This window comes from Oryx dammah, unplaced genomic scaffold (assembly GCF_014754425.2).
Source record: "Oryx dammah isolate SB20612 unplaced genomic scaffold, SCBI_Odam_1.1 HiC_scaffold_5, whole genome shotgun sequence".
NCBI classification, from domain to species: domain Eukaryota; kingdom Metazoa; phylum Chordata; class Mammalia; order Artiodactyla; family Bovidae; genus Oryx; species Oryx dammah.
The window spans coordinates 59,199,117-59,218,998 of record NW_024070189.1 but is presented as its reverse complement, the minus strand read 5'-3'; the positions used below and the strand labels follow the sequence as shown (position 1 = coordinate 59,218,998).

Genomic DNA, 19,882 nt, shown 5'->3' with positions numbered 1-19,882 from the left:
ATAAAAGCTGAGAACCCACGGGCAAGGCGATCAAGGACCACTACTGGCAATCCTCTGCGACCAGCGCCACAGGTCTCGCGAGATCTCCTCTCTGCGCTTCTCGGCGTCATCCTCTCGCCGGCCGCGGCGGCGACAGCGACGGCGCGTAAGGTATTCACAGGGGCGGCCCGTATCCCTCCGCCGCCGGCGCGGCCCGGCCCTCCCTTCCCCCGGCCCGCCAATCCTCGCTCTCCCGACCTGCCCCTCGGCCTGGGCCCACCCCGCGCTCCGGCTGCCCCACCCCGGCGGCGCCGCCCGCCCGCGCGTCCCTCGGTCCACCTGCAGCAGGCAGTCCCTCTGGCTGTCCTACCCAGAGCCGCCGGCCGAGCCCGAGGCCTGAGCTCTTGCTCCCCGGCGGAGGGATCCGCGGCGGCTGAGGAGGCGGCGCTGAGCCTAGAAGGAAGAGGCAGCTACCGCGGTGGCGGCGGCGGCGGCGGCGGCGGCGGCTCGGGCGGCAGCGCATAAAGGGGCCGCCGCCGGGTGATGCGGTGACCGCTGCGGCAGGCTCAGGAGCCGAGTTGGCCCCGGCCCTAAGTCCGTCCTGCCGGACTCGCGCTCCCGAACTCCCCATCTTCTCCGGCCGATCCGCAATCACCGAGGCGGCCTTGCGCCCCCTCGCCCCTTCCCCGTCCCTCCCCTGCCCCCGTCCCCGCCCCGGGGCCGCCGCCACCCACCTCCCACGATGGCTCTGAAGAGAATCCACAAGGTAAGCGGCCAAGGATCGGCTGTGTGTTCGGGCAGCTAGGCGGGTCGGCCGAGCTGGCTGCGGCCTGCACTTCCCGCCGTCTTCTCCGCCGGACTCCCGGCTTCTTCGGACCGGGCTGCTGGCGATGGCCCGGCCGGGCGGCCTTCACACCCCACTCCCAGTGATGGCGCCCGTAGAGGCCCCGGCGCGCTGCCCGCACTTAGGCCGGAGGTATGCTCGCCGGTTCAACGTTCCTTCCCGGCCCCCTTTCTAGGCCCCGCGTGGTATGGAGTCCCAGGGCCTCTCCCCGGCCTGGGACTGCTGTGCCAGAGGGCCATTGTCCGGCTGTGCCAGGAGGGGGTGCTGGAACTGGGGCGTTGGGAGGCCCCATCGACGGAGGTCGAAAGGGCTCTGTGCCCCATCTCCGCCTGTGCACCCCCTATCCCTACCTGCCTAGGTTCACCCGCAGAACTCCTTGAGCTTGGGGCCCTTATGAGGAAACCTTTTTGTCTCATCCAGAAATATTTCTTGAGTTCGCTTGCCGTTTAGCGGCCGCACGCTTCCGTCCACTCTGCTTGTCCAGAAACTAAGTAGGAAGTTGAGGAAATAAGCATGACTTTTATGAGGAGGGAGGAAAGTGGAGGGAGAAGCATTTTATTCCATGAGGTTGCCAAATGTAGTCAGAAACATAATTCAGTTTGCAGGAGTGGATTTAATAGAAAGGGTATTGTCAAGGGTAGAGGTAGAAACCTGAACATTTGAAAACCACTGGAGAGAATTACACAAAGTTTCCTTTTACATTCTCTTCGCAAAATGGGTTTTAACGCTTAAATTAGGTGATGTTTTCTGGGAGATCCTTTTAATGTAGAAGGGATTTTGCTAGATTTTTCCATTGGAAAAGATTTCTTTGCCCTTTAAAATGAAGGGTTATCTGTAGTTGTCTCTACGGAGATTTTTCTATTATTGCTTCTAGATTATGGACTTCGCTTAAAATTTAGGGTTTTTTCGCTTCCCTCTAATATTATAACCTCCTATTATTTCTCACTACCTTTTTTACTTAGAGGGGGGAAGCGGCACTGATGATTTGTTTCGTGTTTGACTTGGCTACTTGGAGAGGCTGTACTAAAGCTCTAGCCAGTAAGTAGTAGATCCTGGGATCCATTCTCTAGGATGGGATGGAGATGCAAGGGGGAAGAGAACTAATTTTCACCTTGCATTAAACTCCGTGAAAATGGAGATTTGGTCAGTTTAAACACTTCTGCTCAGCAGTTGGTCCTGGTTTTATTCTTGATCAAAGACCTTTCCTGTGGAATTAATCCCAGTGGTTATTGTAAATTAGGTTAGATCCTCACCAACTTCTTTTGACTTTGATTTCTATCAAATGAAAAAAGGCAGACTTTAGACAGTAAATCTTGTACTAAAGTGAAGCAGATTATTTGTTAAAAGAAGCTCATCCTTAAGTAGAGATCTCTTGAACCCTTTTAAGGGGCAGGAGCACACCGAGGACAAATTATGCAAGTAAATAATAGCATTTTTAAGGCTTTAAGGAGTTAATAGATTCTTAAGGACTAATTGAGAAGTTATTAGCTTGAGATTATACTTGGAGAAGATTGTACACCTTTAAAACCTGAAGAAGAATAAATATGTGCGATCACTTACAGATCAAGAGATATAGCCTTTAATCTCTACTCTGAGTGATATGGAGGTTTTTTTAGAGAAGGAAATAGCACTCAAAACATGCATTTTAATCGTCTTCCTTGCCTTCTTTTGAGTTACTGCATGTTTGCTAGGTTTTCTCTAAAAGATATCTTTATTAAAATTTTAGTAAGAAAAATCAAGTGTATACCATGATTATCTGAACTTTTAAAACTCAGTATTAACCTTTTTTCATAACTTAGAACTGTTCTCAAAGTATGGCTCAACTTAGACTGCCAGGGATTTGAAAAATAAACTTACTTTTTGGTGTACATACTAGTCAATAATATTGTGAAAATAAAATGAAGGTTTTTTCCCGCAAGCATTTTGTATAACACTAATTTTAAATTGAATACAGACTTAACCTAGATATGGATAAAACCAGTCCTATCTCACCCTCAGCCCTAGTAGTGTATCTGCGTTGCAGTTCCCCAAAGACAGACTTGGTTTACATAATTGGCCTTAGTGTTGAATCTTCCCAGTTACTACTCTCTGAGAAAGTAGTTCTGTTTAAATACCTCTCAACTTTGGATAGCATGAACTACTGCATCTGGGTTCTAATAAAATTTTATTAAGAACAAATACTTTTGACCAAGGCAGCTTCAGGAATTCTGTGTCTTGTGTTTCACTGACAAAGGGTAATAGTGTTGTGTGAATCTCACAGTCCTTTAAATGCCATGACTTTTTTGGAAAAAGCTCTTGATGGACTTTATTTTGATAGAAACTTTAAGATCGTATATGCTTTAACAGAGTTTACCAAAGAATTTTCATTTTGAACATCCATTATGGTTCCATGCAGGGTTTGTGACCCTTTGGTATTGTTTGTATCTACACCAAATGGCCCCAGCCTGCTACATTTTGAGGTTTTCTGCTGACATTATGGGTCTTCAGCTTTGATTTTGATGCTTTGAGTGTCTGCCTCTAGCAGCACCACCCCCAGCCTTTTTCCAGTTGGCTGCGTCTCATCTGTTGTGGGCTGGGAAACCAGATCACTGAGCTTATTAAAATTATGTCTAAAATAAGATCCAGTAGGCTCTGAGTGAAGAGGGCTTCATGTGTTTTGTGAACTGTGTGGTCTGTTTGACTGATCAGAGACCTTTTTTTTAAACTTGCTTCCTGTTTTTCTTCTTTACTTTTGTTATACAGTGCACGAGGCTTTTTTGTGCTATTACAGTGCCACAGTATTGAAATACAGGGTAAATTTCTTTATTTTGAGGAAGAGTAAAAGGCTAAATATCATGAGGAATTGAAGACAGACCAAAGTTAGGATACTAAAAGCTCTTAACAATAATAGTGACTTGTACATTTTAATGGTGTCCTGCTAGATATAATTAACATTTGGTATACATAGCTTTAATGCCAGGACTATCACTTGATTTACTGTATTTCTATGATTAAAGCGTCTTAAATTTCCTGAAAAGCCCAGTCAGTCAGTTAATTTTCCAGTAAAATAAAATTTCAAACTCTGATGGCTAGGCAAGTAACCAAAATGAGCAAAGGGAATTGGAGGGAACTAGAAATTGCACGTGCTTTTAGAAGAGGGCAGCTGCTATTCAGCTCCCTCCAAATGTTGCTATTGCCAGGATCTGTGCCCAGAGTTACCAGATTTTTTTTTTTTTTTGAGGGAAGCCACAAAACCAGAGTTTTGGCAACCAATTCAAATTAAAAACAAGGATAGCAAAACCAAAAGACACCTCCATACTTTTTTTGTTAGATTGGTAGGTACCAGTTTAATGGATGAGTTTAAATTAACAAAAGATTGAGGTTCAGCAAGTAACCAGGAGCATAAGGATTAAATCTTCTGAACCATACTTTCTGCCTTTTTCAAAGTTTGGAAGTATTGCTTTATGTAAATAGGCACAGTTAAGTAATTTTGGGGGTAAACTTTTAATTAACTTCTTCAGTGAAGTTTTGTATGGTTATGGTTGTAGGAAAAACCAGTTTAGTAGATACATTGATCCCAGGCAGATGCTTACAACTTACTCTTCATTGTAATCTGTTTCATGTTATGAATCATCTTTCTGTAGACTACATACTTTCAAAATATCTACGATTGCCAGTTACCAAAGGATGAATTTTAAGGATATGGGAAGGGAGTTGTAATATCATAATAGTACTAGTTTTAAGATTATTTTAAAATAGAAGTGTGATATGATACATTAATCTTATCAGAGTTAAGGATTCAGTTTATTCCAGTCAAAATGATGAAACAAATTAGCAAATAGTCTTGTGGAGTATTTGGAACTTTAATATAATAAGTGGTTGACAGAAGATGACTGAATTAGTTATATATTGGAAAACAGACATCCCTTCTTACTCCAAAAGATAAGCTTTTTGAAATCTCTGGGAAGATTTTTTTTTTCCTTTAGAAATGATTCTTTGCTTCACAAAGGTTTGTTGAGTTGAGAAACTTTCTTTGGCTTGTTTGGGTTGCTATTTAAATATACTTTAAACAGCCGTCATTAACTTCGTAAATCTAGGGGTGTGTGGGGGGGTTGGGGTGTGTGTGTGTGTAAGTCTCCCAAAGTGGGTGGGTGTGTGGGTGTTTAAAGTGTCCCAAAGTGTATTACTGTACTGCTGACTGACAAGGAGGAAGTTTTGACGAAGTCCAATTCTGGATATTTTAGTCCAGAGAGAGAAGGCTGCTAAAATATCTTAGGCAGTTCTCAGGATAGGAATACCTGACTCATGCTTGATGCTGCCAGCAGCCTTTGCAGCCTCATCCCAAAATTGAAGGAGCACACTTGTTTTTTCTGTAGAAATAAAGTTTTGGTGGTTAGGTTCCCAGGCTAACCTTCAAAATCATGTTAAAAATATGACATAGAAAAATAAAGTACCGTTTCTTCTTCAGTATACACAATCAAGTGAGATTTCAAGTAATAGAATCATAAAATTTTAGCTCTGCATCACATCTCAGAGCTACGGCCTAAAAAGGCCATGTGACTTAGTAGGGCTGGATTAAGAACCTGGATTTCTTGACTGCTCAGTGTCTTTTCTGGCAGGCACTGTACCCTTACACAGTCATTAGGGGTGTAATCCCAGGGAATGCAATTTTTTCTTTTGTTCAAACAATTGAGTATTTATGCTCTGGAACCAGAAGGTTTTACCTTTAGCATCTCTTTTTATTGTTGGAGAGGTGTCTATGAATTCCCTTAAAACAATGCTGTTTTTGTTTTTCAGTGTTTTAATTCCCATAAAGCAGAAAAATAAGAAACTATGCAAATTTTGGGTGTTCTATCCTCCATATATCTTTCATCATAGTCAAATGGGTTTTTTAATCTCTCCAAAAGACTAAGAATCACTGTCCTACCTCCTTAAACACTCTGTTTTAATCTCAGTAGGTGACCCAATTACCTATTCTGTAGAGAAAATAGAAATCTGCGTGAATCCTTTCAAATTTCCTTTAAAGACTTTAAAAAGAAAAAAGAAAAACCAGACCTCAGAGCTACAATCTTGAGAGTACTCAGTGTGTATCAGAATGACTGAATCTCCTGAACAACCCTGTGAGAATTCTGTTCTCTGGTTAGAAGAGAAAATGGAGGCTTGGAGAAGTAAACAAACTTGCCTGTGATTATATGGCTATGATGTGAAGAGCCAGGATTCAGATGCATTCAGTCTTGACCAGGGAGCCAACCATTGCTCCACATGTACCTTAGCCATCACTCTTCTTCCCTGTTGTCTCTGGAGAAGCTCTGCTTTTCCAATTGCAAGCTAACTTTTGCTATTCATCCTATTCTTTTGCCAGGTCCTTGCTCTCTAGTAATTGTCCCTGCTCTCCTAGTTCTCTCTTCTTTGACTCCCCTCAGTATCCAAACTTATCTAAGACTTTCCTCATCTTAACAAACAAAAAAAACCTTTTAACCTCCTCTCCCCAACTAGAGCTGATTCCTTTCCTTCCTCTTCTTTATCTCTTCCATCTCAGACATTTCAGTGCCAAAATTCTTGACAGAATAGTATCTATTCACTGTTTTGGAACTGTTCAGTAAGGTTAGATGATTACTTTATTGCCAGATTCAATGGATACCTCAGTTTTTATTTAATTTCTGTAACAGTTGATGTGATTATTACTCATTTCCCTCGGCTTCTGATAAACTGTTTCCTCCTTCTGCATACCTAGTGTTCTAATAAAGTTAGTGTTTCCTAACTTTTTAAGAATAATTTTAAATTAATATTATTGATGGATACAAATAAGAGTTGATGAAATAATGTATACTTGGATTAAAATTGACAGCACACATGACCCCAGATAGATTAACATATCGATATATCCCTGGTGGCTCAGAGGTTAAAGCGTCTGCCTCCAATGCGGGAGACCTGGGTTCGATCCCTGGGTTGGGAAGATCCCCTGGAGAAGGAAATGGCAATCCACTCCAGTACTCTTGCCTGGAGAATCCCATGGACGGAGAAGCCTAGTAGGTTACAGTCCATGGGGTGCAAAGAGTCGGACACCACTGAGCGACTTCACCTTCATACTGTATCACAAGCACAAAAATAGGGAAATTATTTGCAAACAAAATACATTAAGAGGAAATATTGTTCACTGTCATTTTGCTGTAAAGTAACAACTAAGAATAGTATTTTAAGAAAACAAAAGGGATCATCATCAGATGCTGCATTAAATGTGTTACTCTGGAGAATTCCCTGTGGTCCAGTGATTAGGACCCCTCAATTTCACTGCTCATTTCACACCCACTTTCACCTGGCTTCAATCACTGGATAGGGAACTAAGATCCCACGAGCCGTGTAGTGCAGCCAAAAAAAGATGCGTTACTCTGTGTTGTTTTCATTACAGTATAATGCAAACATTCGTTTTAAACAGGTGCGCTGCAGCAAAAGCAAGAATTAAAATTGCATGTTTTGCAATATTCATACAGTTAGACTACTACCAACATTATTGTCTCATGGACGGACAGGTCACTTAATTTTTAAAAAAAGTGTTTGCTTTACTTATGTTTATTTTAAAATAATCTGCTATTTTGGGGTTTAAGAAAGGACTCTGCTTTTCATTTAAAACTTCATATTCTAGCTATAACCCCATAGGGAGTGAATTGGTATAGTAGATTAGTGTTCAATATGCTTTGATTAAATAACTTCTCAAATATGTATTGAATTATAATAAGCAGAATAAATCACTGAAGTTAAATAGCTAATACCCATGGTTAAATGCTGTTTGTGCATCAGAGCATAGACATAATTTGCTTTGTAGTGTGCACATTTTTTGAGGCATATTACTGCTTTAAATTAGTGTAAATATGTAATATTTCTTAAAAACATGTATTAAAGATAGGTAAAATTTAGGACAAAAATATTGCCGTCTTTATCCCTGTAATACATGTTAGCATCTCATAAGAAATACTACTGTAATTGAAACAGTTCTCAGAATTATTTTCCTTTAGTCTTTGTGCTTTTCTGTATGCCTTCTCAACCCACCCCCTCCTCCTTCTGAATTCTTATTCATCCTTGGATATCCAGCAGACCACTTCTCTGTGAAGCATGCCCGAGGCATGCAGGCAATAGGGTTCTACTATAGAACTGTTTCTTGGTACATAGACATGATTGATTATTACCCCTTCTAGACTGAATTCTTCTGGGCAAAGTCCCTGTCTTATTCATTATATTCCCAGTACCTGACACATAGTAGGCATTCAGTTTTTGCCAGCAACGTTTAGTGAATGTCAACAGCAAGTAGTATGGTGGAAAAACTAGTAGAATTTTGGAGCTCCATGTCTACTCAGTCATGTTCTAACTCTGTGTGTGTGGCCTTAGGCAAGTTACTTCACTGATTTTCTTTGGTCTCAGCTTCCTTGCCTATAGAATGAGGATAATGTCATATACTTCACAAGCCTGTAGGGGATGAGTAGAAAGGAAATATGGACCACATAAAAGATAGTTTTTAATATTAATTACCACTGACTTAATTGCCCAGTAATGTTGACCCGTGAAATTGGTAGAATCTTGACATCTTAGATGGTGTCAGTGATAAGTGTTTTTTCCATTTTACTTCGTTGCCACCCCAGTCAAAAAAGAAGGAAAAAAATGTACACCCTGATGTTGTAAAAATTATGTTTTATAATACTTCTAACCGGAAAAAGGGATTGAATTCCAAATTTTTTCTTCAATAAACTAACTACTGTTATCTTAATATATTTCCAGTACATGTGATGTTTTTGTAAGCCTAGACGTAAGAACAGTTTTCTTAACAGTATCTTGTGATAGAAGTATCTGCTTCTGTCCTTGGAGCACATATCCCCCACCTCCCCCCTCTGCCACTTGCAGAACGTCAGTACCTGTTTAAATCATAGCCCTCCTTCGTCAACTTTTTAAGGGCCTATATCAGATTAAAAAATTTGAAATCAAAGCTGAATTTTACAGAAGCCACAGTGATAATAGTTTAGAAATAGATTTCTTAAAATAATAGTATACTAATGGGAGTGTGAGTGATTTTCTTTAGATTAAATGTCCTCATGTACACCAGCTGTATCAACTTCGTAGGGCTACTGTAATAAATTACACAATAAATTACTGAGTGGCTTAAAACAGCAGAAATCTATTCTCTCACAGTTTTGGAGGCCAAAAATCCGAAATCAGCATACCAGCAGAGCCACACACCCTCTGGGAAGCTATGTGGGAGAATCCTTCCTTCCTTCTTCCAGCTTCTGGTGACTGTAAGCATTCCTTGGTTTGTGGCCACATCACTTCAGTCTCTGCCTTCATCTTTACACTACTTTCTTTGTGTGTGGTTTCTCTTTTGATACTTAGGGCCCATCCAGGTAATCTAGGATGATCTTATCTCAAGATCCTTAATTTTAAGTATGTTTACAAAGACCCTTTTTCTTTTTCTTTTTCTTTTTTTCAAAGACCCTTTTTCTAACTAAGGTAACATTTATAGGTGATAGGAATTAAGATGTGTCACATGTCATTTTGAGGAGCATTCAATGCAGTGTACCATCTAATCCCCAAATTCTAATAAATGACTGTTTTAGATTGTAGTTGCCTTTAGACTTTTCTGTTTTTAAGTTTCTAAAATTCTGAAATAGTCTCAGACCTACAGGGAGTTGCAGATACAATACCTAGAACATCTTTTTCTTTAACCATTTGAGAGTAAGGTACCAACATGATGACTCATCAACCCTGAATACTTTAATGTGTGTTTCTTACAAACATGGACATCAAAATTAGGAAATTTCCATTGAAATATTACTGCAATCTAATCCTCAGACCCCGTTTAAGTTTTGCCAGTTGTTCCAATAATGTGCTTTATTGCAAAGGATCCAGTCCATAGTTACTCGTTTAGTTTCCTTCAGTTCCTTAGTCTTTCCTTTGCTGCATGGCCTTGACACTTTGAAAGATTAGAGTCCAGTTATTTTGTAGAATGTCCCTCAGTTTGTGTTTTTCTGTTATTTGCTCAAGATTAGGTTTAGGTCATGCATCTTTGATAAGAATGTCACAGAAGCATTACTATTTCCCTCTCTGCATCCTATCTAGTGATCTGTGATTTTGGTTGAGTTTTTTTACATTCCATCCTGTCAGGTACTATTCAATTTTAGTTTGACCCATTATGGAGAATTTTCACTTCCATCACTTGATTAAGGGGATATCTACCAGGGTTTCATACTATGAAGTTACTTTTTTTCCCCTTTATAATGAATAAATAATTTGTTCAGAGACACTTTGAATATATGTACTACTTCTGTTTTTTTTTTTTTTTTTAATCTATTGCTGCATAAGAAAATACCCTAAAACTTAGCTGCTTAGAGCTGGGTGGTTCTGGCTCAAGGTCCCGTGGTTATTGGCAGATCTCAGTTCTTTATAGGTTTCTGGACTTACAGACTCATTTCCTCCCCACATACGTTTCTCCAGCTGAGGGCTGCCTGAGTGTACTTGAGACATAGCGCTGGGTTCCCTCAAAGTGATCTGCCAGAGATAGAGCAGCCAAGTGAAAGCTGGAGTATCTTTTATTAACTTAATCTCAGAAGCAACATACCATGACTACTTCTGTGTTCTGTTGGCCTCACAGATTCCCCCGCGGAGCGGTGTGGCAGGGAGGATTACAAACAGGAGTGAATACTAGGAGTTAAAGATGACTGGGAGCCAACTTGGGTACCTCGCGCTTACTCAGAAATTTTAATTTATTCATTTTAAAATTTATATTTGTATGGACTCATGCTTTCTTTTTTTTAAGTTTGTGTGAGTTATACTAGTTTACTATCATTTACTTTAATGCTAAACTTGTCCCCAGTTTGCTTTTTTCCCCATCAGTTGAGCACTTCTTTAAGTTCTGGCACAAAAGATGTTTCCTACTTTTTCTTACACTTACCCTGCTCTAGCCCTGTAATCATCTAGGTATGCTGATTGCTTTTGGAATCTCAACTGTTTCCACACTTTCTCAGTGTAATTAGTGAATGTAGCTAGGGAATATATGAATGTGTAGATTTGCTTTTCTCTCTGTGTATCAGAGACCATGAATTCACACTGATGCATCTTAATTCCAGTCCAGTACCATAGGGTTCATCCTGTATTTTTTCTTTTCAATATTGACATTCCTTTTCTTACAGTGAAAAACTTGGCTTTCATTAATGTAATTACTCATTTGAGCAGTTCCTCTGTGTATAATTAACTTCCCATTGCTGTGGCCCACCTGCATAGATACTGTTCTTTGCTCCCCTCTCTCCTAGGGGTGCCCTTCTTAACTCTGTCCTTCCTGACTTGGATATCCTGCACTGAGTTATGCCTATCCCAGTGTGGATAGCCTCACTATTTTTAAAAAACAAAATACAGGACTTAATTTGACATAAATATTTTTTAAACAGATATGGAAAAATCAAGTCTAGTGACTGTGACCACATAGCACTTTTCCCAGTTAGAGAATATGGCATTTTCTGTAGCCCTTTTTTTGAAAAGACTAAAACCATGATTTTAGTTTAGTGTTCTTATTATTATGAAACAATTTTGGTAATTCTAGAAGCCTGTGTAAACTCATCTCCATTCTTAGAAACAATTGGAAACAATCATAATTTAAAATCCTGAAGCTTAATCTTTTATTATGAAACTTTTAGATACTGGTAATGACCAACACCTAGGTGCTTACTATCCAGCTTAAGATTCAGACCTACCTAATTTAGCTTCAGTGTTAAAGTTTAGTCAGCAACCATGGCTTCTCTTGGTAGTTTATGAGCTTGGGGTCTTTGCATATATTTAGAAATATTCATGTTTTGATAAAAGTACATTGTTGTTAGTGATGGGGAATTACTTGTGCAACCTCCTCTACTCATTATATCAAGGCAGTAATATATTGTCACTGAGGTTATAGTAGGTCAGTTTCCTGAGGTTACATACAACATTAATACAAGGTTAAGAAAATCGTTCAAACTTTGAGGAACAATGTATTGGCATTTGAATCATGAACATGACTTGAATCTCAAGAGTCTGAGGCACTCTTTTTACTTTTATAATCAGTATTTTCATTATCTTCTAGCTTCTGTTAAGTCCAAAACTATTCTGATTCGTGATCCTGTATATGTGACCACTTTCCTTTCTGGAAGCTTACAGATTTTCTTTGTCCCCAGTATTGTGAAATTTCCTGATGTTTGGTGCGTAGGTCAATTTTCATTTATTTTGCTTGACATTCAGTTGGTCTTTTGGGGTCTGTCTATATGGATTTGCTTATTCTGGACATTTCATATAAATAGAATCATACAACATATGACCTTTTGTATCTGGCTTCGTTCATTTAGGCAGTGTTTTCAACATTGTCCAAGTTGTAGCGTGTATTGGTACTTAATTCCTTTTTCTGACGAAATAATATTCCATTGTATGAATATACCATGTTTTCTTTTTCCATTTATCAATTGATGGGCATTTGGTTTGTTTTAATTTTTCAACTATTAAGAATAATATTGCTATGAACATTTATCTTCAGATTTTTGTGTGAACATATGTTTTCATTCCTCTTGGATATATACCTAGGAGTGGAATTGCTGGATCATATGGTAATTTTATTTTAAATTATTAAAGTTATTTCCTTCTAAGAGTTTTTTAGCTATAATTCTCATATTTAGATCTTTGATCTGTTTTCCAATTTTTAATTTTTATAAGATACATATAAAATTTACTGTTTTCACTATTTTTAAAATACAGTTCATTGCTGATAAATATATTTTGTATTGTTGTACAACCATTGCTATCTCCTGAATTCTTCATTTTTTAAAAGTTACCTATTAAGCAGTGACTCCTCATCTTTCTCCCTAGCCTTTAAGAACTCACCATTGTACTTTATCTCTCTATGATTTTGACTTGGTTATTCATGGAAGTAGAGTCATACAGTATTTCTCTTTTTGTGACTGATTTATTTCACTTAGCACAGTGTCCTCAAGATTCATCTATACTGTCAGAATTTCCTTCCTTTTTAAGGCTATTTAGTACTCTGTTGTGTGTTTATACCATATTTGCCCGTCCATTTATCTGTTGTTGGACACTTGGGTTATTTACACATTTTAGCTCTTCTGAGTAATTCTGCAGTCAGCATGGGTGTATCTTTAAAAGACCCTCTTTTCAGTTATTTTGGGTATATACCAAGAAGTGGAATTGCTGGATCATATGGTAATTATTTTTTAATTTTTGAGAAACTACCATATTGTTTTCCACAGTGGCTCTAGTGTTTTACATTTAACCCTTGCTCCCCCTCCCTGCTTGTGATGCACAAGGGTTTCAGTTTCTCCACATCGTCACCAGCACTTATATTTTCTGTTTTTGGCTGGTTGGTTTGGCCCTTTTTTTTTTAAGTAGTAACCATCCCGATGGATGGAGAAGGCAACGGCACCCCACTCCAGTACTCTTGCCTGGAAAATCCCATGGATGGAGGAGCCTGGTGGGCTGCCGTCTATGGGGTCGCACAGAGTCGGACATGACTGAAGCAACTTAGCAGCAGCAGCAGCATCCTGATGGAATGAGATGGTGGTCTTTGATCCATTTTAAGTTAATTTTTATATCTAGTGTGCAGTAGGCATCTAAGTTCATTTTTGCATGTGAATATCTAGTTGTCTTAGCACCATTTGTTGAAAAGATCGTTCTTTCCCACATTGAATTGTTTTGGCAGCTGTGTCAAAAACCAATTGGCCATAAATATATGGGTTTATTTCTGGACTCTCAATTCTGTTTCATTGATCTGTATGTCTTTTCTTATGCCAGTACCATACTGTTTTGAATACTGTAGCTCTGTATTAAGTTTTGGAATTAGAAAGTGTGATTCCTCCAACTTTGTTCTTTTCCAAGACTGTTTTGGTTTTTTAGATCCCATGCATCCCCTATGAATTTTAGGTTCTGCTGTTTTTTTTTTAATGGCAGTTGATATTTTGATGGAGATTGTATGGAATCTACAGATAAATTTGGGGAATGTTTGAGCTAGTTTTCCTATATTTTCTGTTTTCCATGTTTATCTTTTATCTGTTTTTTGGAAAGATTTTCTCAGAATGTTTGCTTGCTTGCTTGTTTTAAGGATTTACCTCTTACTTCATAGAAGCAGTAGCTTCTCTTTGCTTTAAGGATATTCGTGATAGTTTTTCTTTTAACTTTTTCTTCTCCCTGCATGGTCTTTGCTTTTTCCTGCTTCTTTTTTTCTGCACATTGTTTTGGTCTTTATCTTTCATGTTGAGTGATGTTGAAGATGGCCAGTTTCTTTCATTGTTGTTGTTTATCCTTATTTTAGAATAGGGCATTAAAAAGCTGATTAAAGAGTCTTAGCATATGGGAGTGAGGTTTGGCAACTGTGAAACTCTATGGTTTCCTGGCAGGGCTATTCTCCAGATGAATCACTAGTGTCAGTGAGTCATATAGCTCTTTATCTTGTGCTGGTCAGTTTTTCTTGAGAAGGGTCTTTTCATCTCCTGTCTGGAACGTACAGGTCAAGCTTCGCATGTTTTCAGGGCAAAGTATGTATGTAAATATTCACTTAACCTTCTGATTTCCATACATCATTCATGCCATTATCTATGCTCAGTGTCTCTGAGTTCTGAGATCTTACGTTTTATCCTCTCTGGAGAACAAACCTCTGGTTTGCTTGGATGGGAAGGACATTCACTGGTCGAATCAGGGAAGTGATCTAGATGTCATTTTTAGTTTTATTTTCAGATTTTTACCCATAAACAACATATAATACTGCTTTGGTTGTTGTCAATTTACGTAGATGTTATGGAAATGTATACATTTTAAATAGCATGCATTTTCAGTGAATATAAATATTCCAAAAATATATTTTAAAATTTATTCCCCATAATAGACATTTTGTTTCCAAGTTTTTATTAGTAAAGATGTTGAAGCTCAGTGTTGCCTTGATGCATATAGGTGAGAGGTTCTCTTTATAGTCAGTAGGATTGTTTGGTTGTAGAGAGAGGCTCTTTATTTTTGTAAGATAATGCCAAATTAAATTTTTTCTTTAAAATTTTTCATTATTTTGAACATAACACGCTATATAAAGGTACACAAAACAGTGAAGTCGCTCAGACATGTCTGATTGTGTGACCCCATGAACTGTAGCCCCCCAGGCTCCTCCGTCCATAGGCTTTTCCAGGCAAGAATACTAGAGTGGGTTGCCATTTCCTTCTCCAGGGGATCTTCCCTACCCAGGGATCCAACCTCGGTCTCCCACATTGCAGGCAGACGCTTTACCATCTGAGACACCAGGTATCTAATAAATTTCAGTGAAAATTTCAGATATATCCAGACATTCAGTAGTCTACAACGTATCACCATGTGTCCCATCACCTGTCATTTTGTGTTTATTCTTGATTACCTCTTCACCCTTATGGATTATTTCAAACTCAACCCCAAATGTCATATCATTTTATCTGTAAAGAATTCAGAATGTGTTACTTAGAGATAATGCATTGGTTCTCAGTAGGGATAGTTTGGCCTACCAGGTGACGTTTGGCATTGGAAACATTTTTAACTGTCACAGCTGGGAGGCTACTGGGTGCTACTGGCATCTAGTAGATAGAGACCAGGGAGCTACTGAACATCCTACAATGTGTAGGACAGACCCCCACAACAAAGAATTATCCTGCCCCAAATGTCAAGTCATTTCCCAGATTGAGAAATCCTGAGATAAGGAAGTCTGAGGTACATTCAGTGATTCTTCCTGTATATATTTCTAAACACATGCTGTTCTATTACACAAAAATTTAATTTCTGGGAATTATAACTCTAAAAGAATAAACACTTTAAAAGTCATGCAAAACTCCTGTGTCTCTTACTGTGTTTATGTGGCTGATAAACGTATTGGACATTTACATATTTTTAAAATAGTTCATGAATATTATTTGGTGTTGTAAAGAACCCTGGGCAACATATTGAAATGTCAGTTCTGAAGGGATGTGGATCACTTGAAATAAACTACTTTTGTCATGACTTTCCACCTTCCTTGGGCCAGTAACTTCAGGTAGCAGGGTAGTTTGGGGTGGGGATTGTGTGTGTTTGTTTTCCAGTATGTTGCAGAATTAGAAATTGCTGTGGTAATAATTGTTGGAAGGATCTATCATTGAATCTTATTATTTTTAGAGGCTGCTTAGGGATGTTTATCAGTTAGGTTTGCTGTATAACAAATTATTCCAAAACATAAAATAGCAGTGATTTATTTCTTAGCATTCTGGATTGACTTGAAGGTTTTGTTTCATGTGTTGTCAGCCAGGGTTATTCTTGTGGCTGTGTTCAGGGTTAGAAGGTCCAAGAAGATCTCTCTCATGTGTCTGGGGCCTTGATGCTGACTTGGCTGCAATGTGCACCACTGTCCTCCAAATGGTCTTTCCAGCAAGAAAGCCTGACCTCCTCTGTGGTGGCTTAGAGCTGCTGTGGTGGAAGGAGCAGAAAGAAAAGCTGTCAAGTCTCAACACTAGACTTGTAACTGACGCAGCGTCATATTTGCTTAATTTTTTTTTGGTCGAACAAGATCCAAGGCCAGCTGGGATTCAGGGGGAAAGGAAATAGACTGCTTCCTAATAAGAGAAGTGGTATGTTCTTACAGTGAGGGAAAAATTGTTGACATGCATCTTTGGAGATTATTTACTGCAGGAGAAGTTGTAGTAAGTGTTGTCTTATACTGGCATGTTTACTTCTTGGATAAGGTCCCTTGTTATAAATTTAATTCTGTAATAGTAGAATTTGGCTTCTTTGGATTCATTAAAAACAGTTCTGAATGGTTGAGTAATATTGTTATTAATAACATTTTTTCCAGTTTTAATTCAGGAAAGTTTTTTATGAAGATTTGTTTGGCCAGTCAATAGGAGGGGGGAAGGGAAGAGGAGAGGGGAAGGGAAAGGTTTGTTGGATGTGAAATGTAAAAATGTGGGTGTTTTGAGAAGAGGTATAACCGTTCACTTGGTTTGTCTTTTCCTGTCAAAATAACCTAAGTTGCTTTGTTTACCTGCTTTATTTTTATTTTTAATAAAATATATAATTGATACATAACATTGTGTAAGTTTCTTATACAGTGTGAATTTGATATTTATATAGTGTAAAAAGATTACCACCATAGTGTTAGCTAACACTGCCATCATGTCCTATAATTCTTTCTTTTTGTGGTGGGACCATTTTAAGATCTACTCTCTTAGCAAGTTTCAAATATACAGTATTGTTAACTATAATTGCCATGTGCATTAGATCCCCAGAATTTATTTATATAATAACTAGAAGTTTGTACTCTTGTTATAGGAACAAATAATTTTATACTACCAGTCTTACTCTTTCCAAGACTGTCACATAACTCATGATATTGCTAACATAATAGGCTGACTAGGCTATGTATGCTTTTTTTTTTTCTTTTCTACTTGATTCATAATGTTTTCATACTTTTCCTGTTACCATAACAAAGAACAACTTCTGCCTGTCACCTCCTCTTTGTTAAAAAAGTGCTCTCAGAATCCTCAAGTAGCACCACTATAATGACTATGTAGGTTAAACATTCTCTGTAGGTTAATTGGTCAGATCTGCCATATCAAAAACTGCTTAGGAGAACTATGTTGTTAACATCAGGAATTTAAAATGTTTTTGAAGCAAGTAATAGTACCAAACCTTTTTCCAGCCTAACTATCGACTAGAATTTTCTGTCTGGCTTCCCCCAGTCTTTGCCGCAGACAAAATGGAAATCCTTTTATACTGCAAACTTCATCATAGCAAAAAGGAAACCGTTCTTTTCTCTTACTGTCATGATACTATAGTACCTTCCCCAAGATAGTAGTATATGTTTCTGTTATCGTGTAGCATATAGTTGATTAAATGGCATCTCAGGTGATTTTAATGTGGACAGAGAACTCTCCTGTCTCTAGGCTGACCTAAAATATAACTTTGAAAAGACATTTCTTCAGAGGTACCTATTCACGCTTTGGTTAATACTGTTTAGTGTCATGTTTTGGAGGTTGGACTGTTCCTGAGGGATGGACAAGTCATTTTTTATCTGTATTTATAGTTGTTCTAAAATACAATCCCAGGCGAGTATGTAGCAAGTCATCTAGCAGAGTACAATTTAAGTTTACTTGACTCTTGGTCACATCTTATAGAGATTTCAGCCTGTAGGAAGACTGATTTAACTATGGAGAGATTCATTGTCTTGAATGGGTGGTGCAGTGGTAAAGAATCCACCTGATAATATAGTAGATACAGCAGACTTGGGTTTGGTCCCTGGGTCTGGAAGATCACCTGGAGAAGGAAATGGCAACCCACTCCAGTATTTTTGCCTGGAAAATTCTATGGACAGAGGAGGTTGGTGGACTACAGTCCATGGGATCACAAAGACTTGGACATGACTGAGCAACTGAGCACATGCTGATTCATCGTCGTGAACTCCTGGAGTTAGTGTTAGAGAACTCATGAAACAGAAGCTGTGCTTTGGAATAGAGAAGAGTAAAGTCCATGGAAAGTGTTATTTTTAAGTTTCGAGGATTTACAGTCTTGTGGTGATTTACTCACCAAGTTGTGTCGGACTCTTACAACTCCATGCAAGACTTACGACTCCTGCCAGGCTCCACTGTCCATGGGAGTCTTCAGGCAAGAATGTTGGAGTGGGTTGCCATTTCCTTTTCCAGGGGATTTTCCTGACCCAGGGATTGAACCCGGGTCTTCTGCATTGCAGGCAGACTCTTAACCAACTGAACTACAAGGAAGCCCTAGTTAAATAGTATTTATATATTTCAAAGCATCTAAGTACCAAAACTTAACCATATGCTACTACTAAAAATAGTACATGTGAATTACTTTAGGGGCGAGTGGGGTCTCATGGTTTTATGGAGTATAATGAGAAAAAGGATGTCGTTTTTAACTCTTTTTAAGGTCCTCATTGTCCTGCCACTTTTAAGTAGCCTAGAAGCACACCAAGACAGTGATAGCATCATTTGTTTATTTCCCCATTTTCTCAGACTTTGGACTGTGGTACATGGTGATTAGTGCCATAAAAGAGTTCTTTAGGTTTCTAGTTTGCTGTGTAGTTGTTAACTGAGGTGGAATTGACTGGTGTAGATTCTGGTTATTTGAATGCCAAGAACGGAGCTCTTTTCTTGGTATTTCAGTGTTTTCTTCTGAGCTTAGTGCTGAGATCTTTTGGCATATGTAATAAGCACATAGACTCTTCCTATTTACTTGGCTATATGCCAGGCTCATTTTGGAAATAGAGTGTGGAAGAGCACTGACCACTGCCTGACTAACTAAAGGAGAGGTAATTTCAGATCCTGACAGAGACCCTGTGTGGAGTCTGACCTAACCTGACAATTTAGCTACCAGCCATTATTAGCTCCAAGAGCAAGAAACCGCTACTTGCCTGTTTTGCTTCTGGTACCATTTGTACCTCCTTAATATTTTTGTCCTCTTACTTATGACAGAATTAGTCTTCTGGAAGACTTGTGATTTTCCTATCATAACTGTCATTTACTCAGGCACTTTCTACTCTGTCGTTGATTGCCAAAATTCTAAACTTGTTCTTTGTTAGGTATTTATAGGATCCCTTGGCTGCAGTATCAGACTATTACTGCCTTCTCAAGTGCCTTACTTCATTAAATCTAAGATGTTATCCATTGAAAGATGTAGAAGTGAAGTCACTCAGTCCTGTCCAACTCTTTTGCGACCCCATGGACTGTAGCCTACCAGGCTCCTCTGTCCATGGGATTTTCCAGGCAAGGATACTGGAGTGGGTTGCCATTTCCTTCTCCAGGGGATCTTCCCAACCCAGGGATCAAACCCAGGTCTACCCGCATTGTAGGCAGACGCTTTACCGTCTGAGCCACTAGGGAAGCCTTGAAAGTTGTACTACTAAGAAGAAAAGATATTGCCAATGAAGCTGACATACCATTGATTATAGTAGGCAGTTTGATGTCAGGTATATTAAAAAAATCATACAATCAATGAAAGACAGTATTATCCTTCTCTAGGTACTTAAAGGAGAAGGAAATGGCAACCCACTCTAGTACTCTTGCCTAGAGAATTAAT

At 39.0% G+C, this 19,882-nt stretch overlaps 1 protein-coding gene across 1 annotated transcript in view; it reads left to right on the top strand.

Moving 5' to 3' along the window:
• The first annotated feature begins 240 nt into the window (after positions 1–240).
• The window catches only part of UBE2D2 (ubiquitin conjugating enzyme E2 D2), a 43,605-nt gene continuing 23,963 nt past the window's right edge, over positions 241–19,882 (top strand). The window contains exon 1 of the mRNA XM_040239983.1: positions 241–745. Coding sequence (XP_040095917.1) covers positions 722–745 — 24 coding nt within the window. The 5' untranslated portion in view covers positions 241–721. The remainder of the gene's footprint in view (positions 746–19,882) is intronic.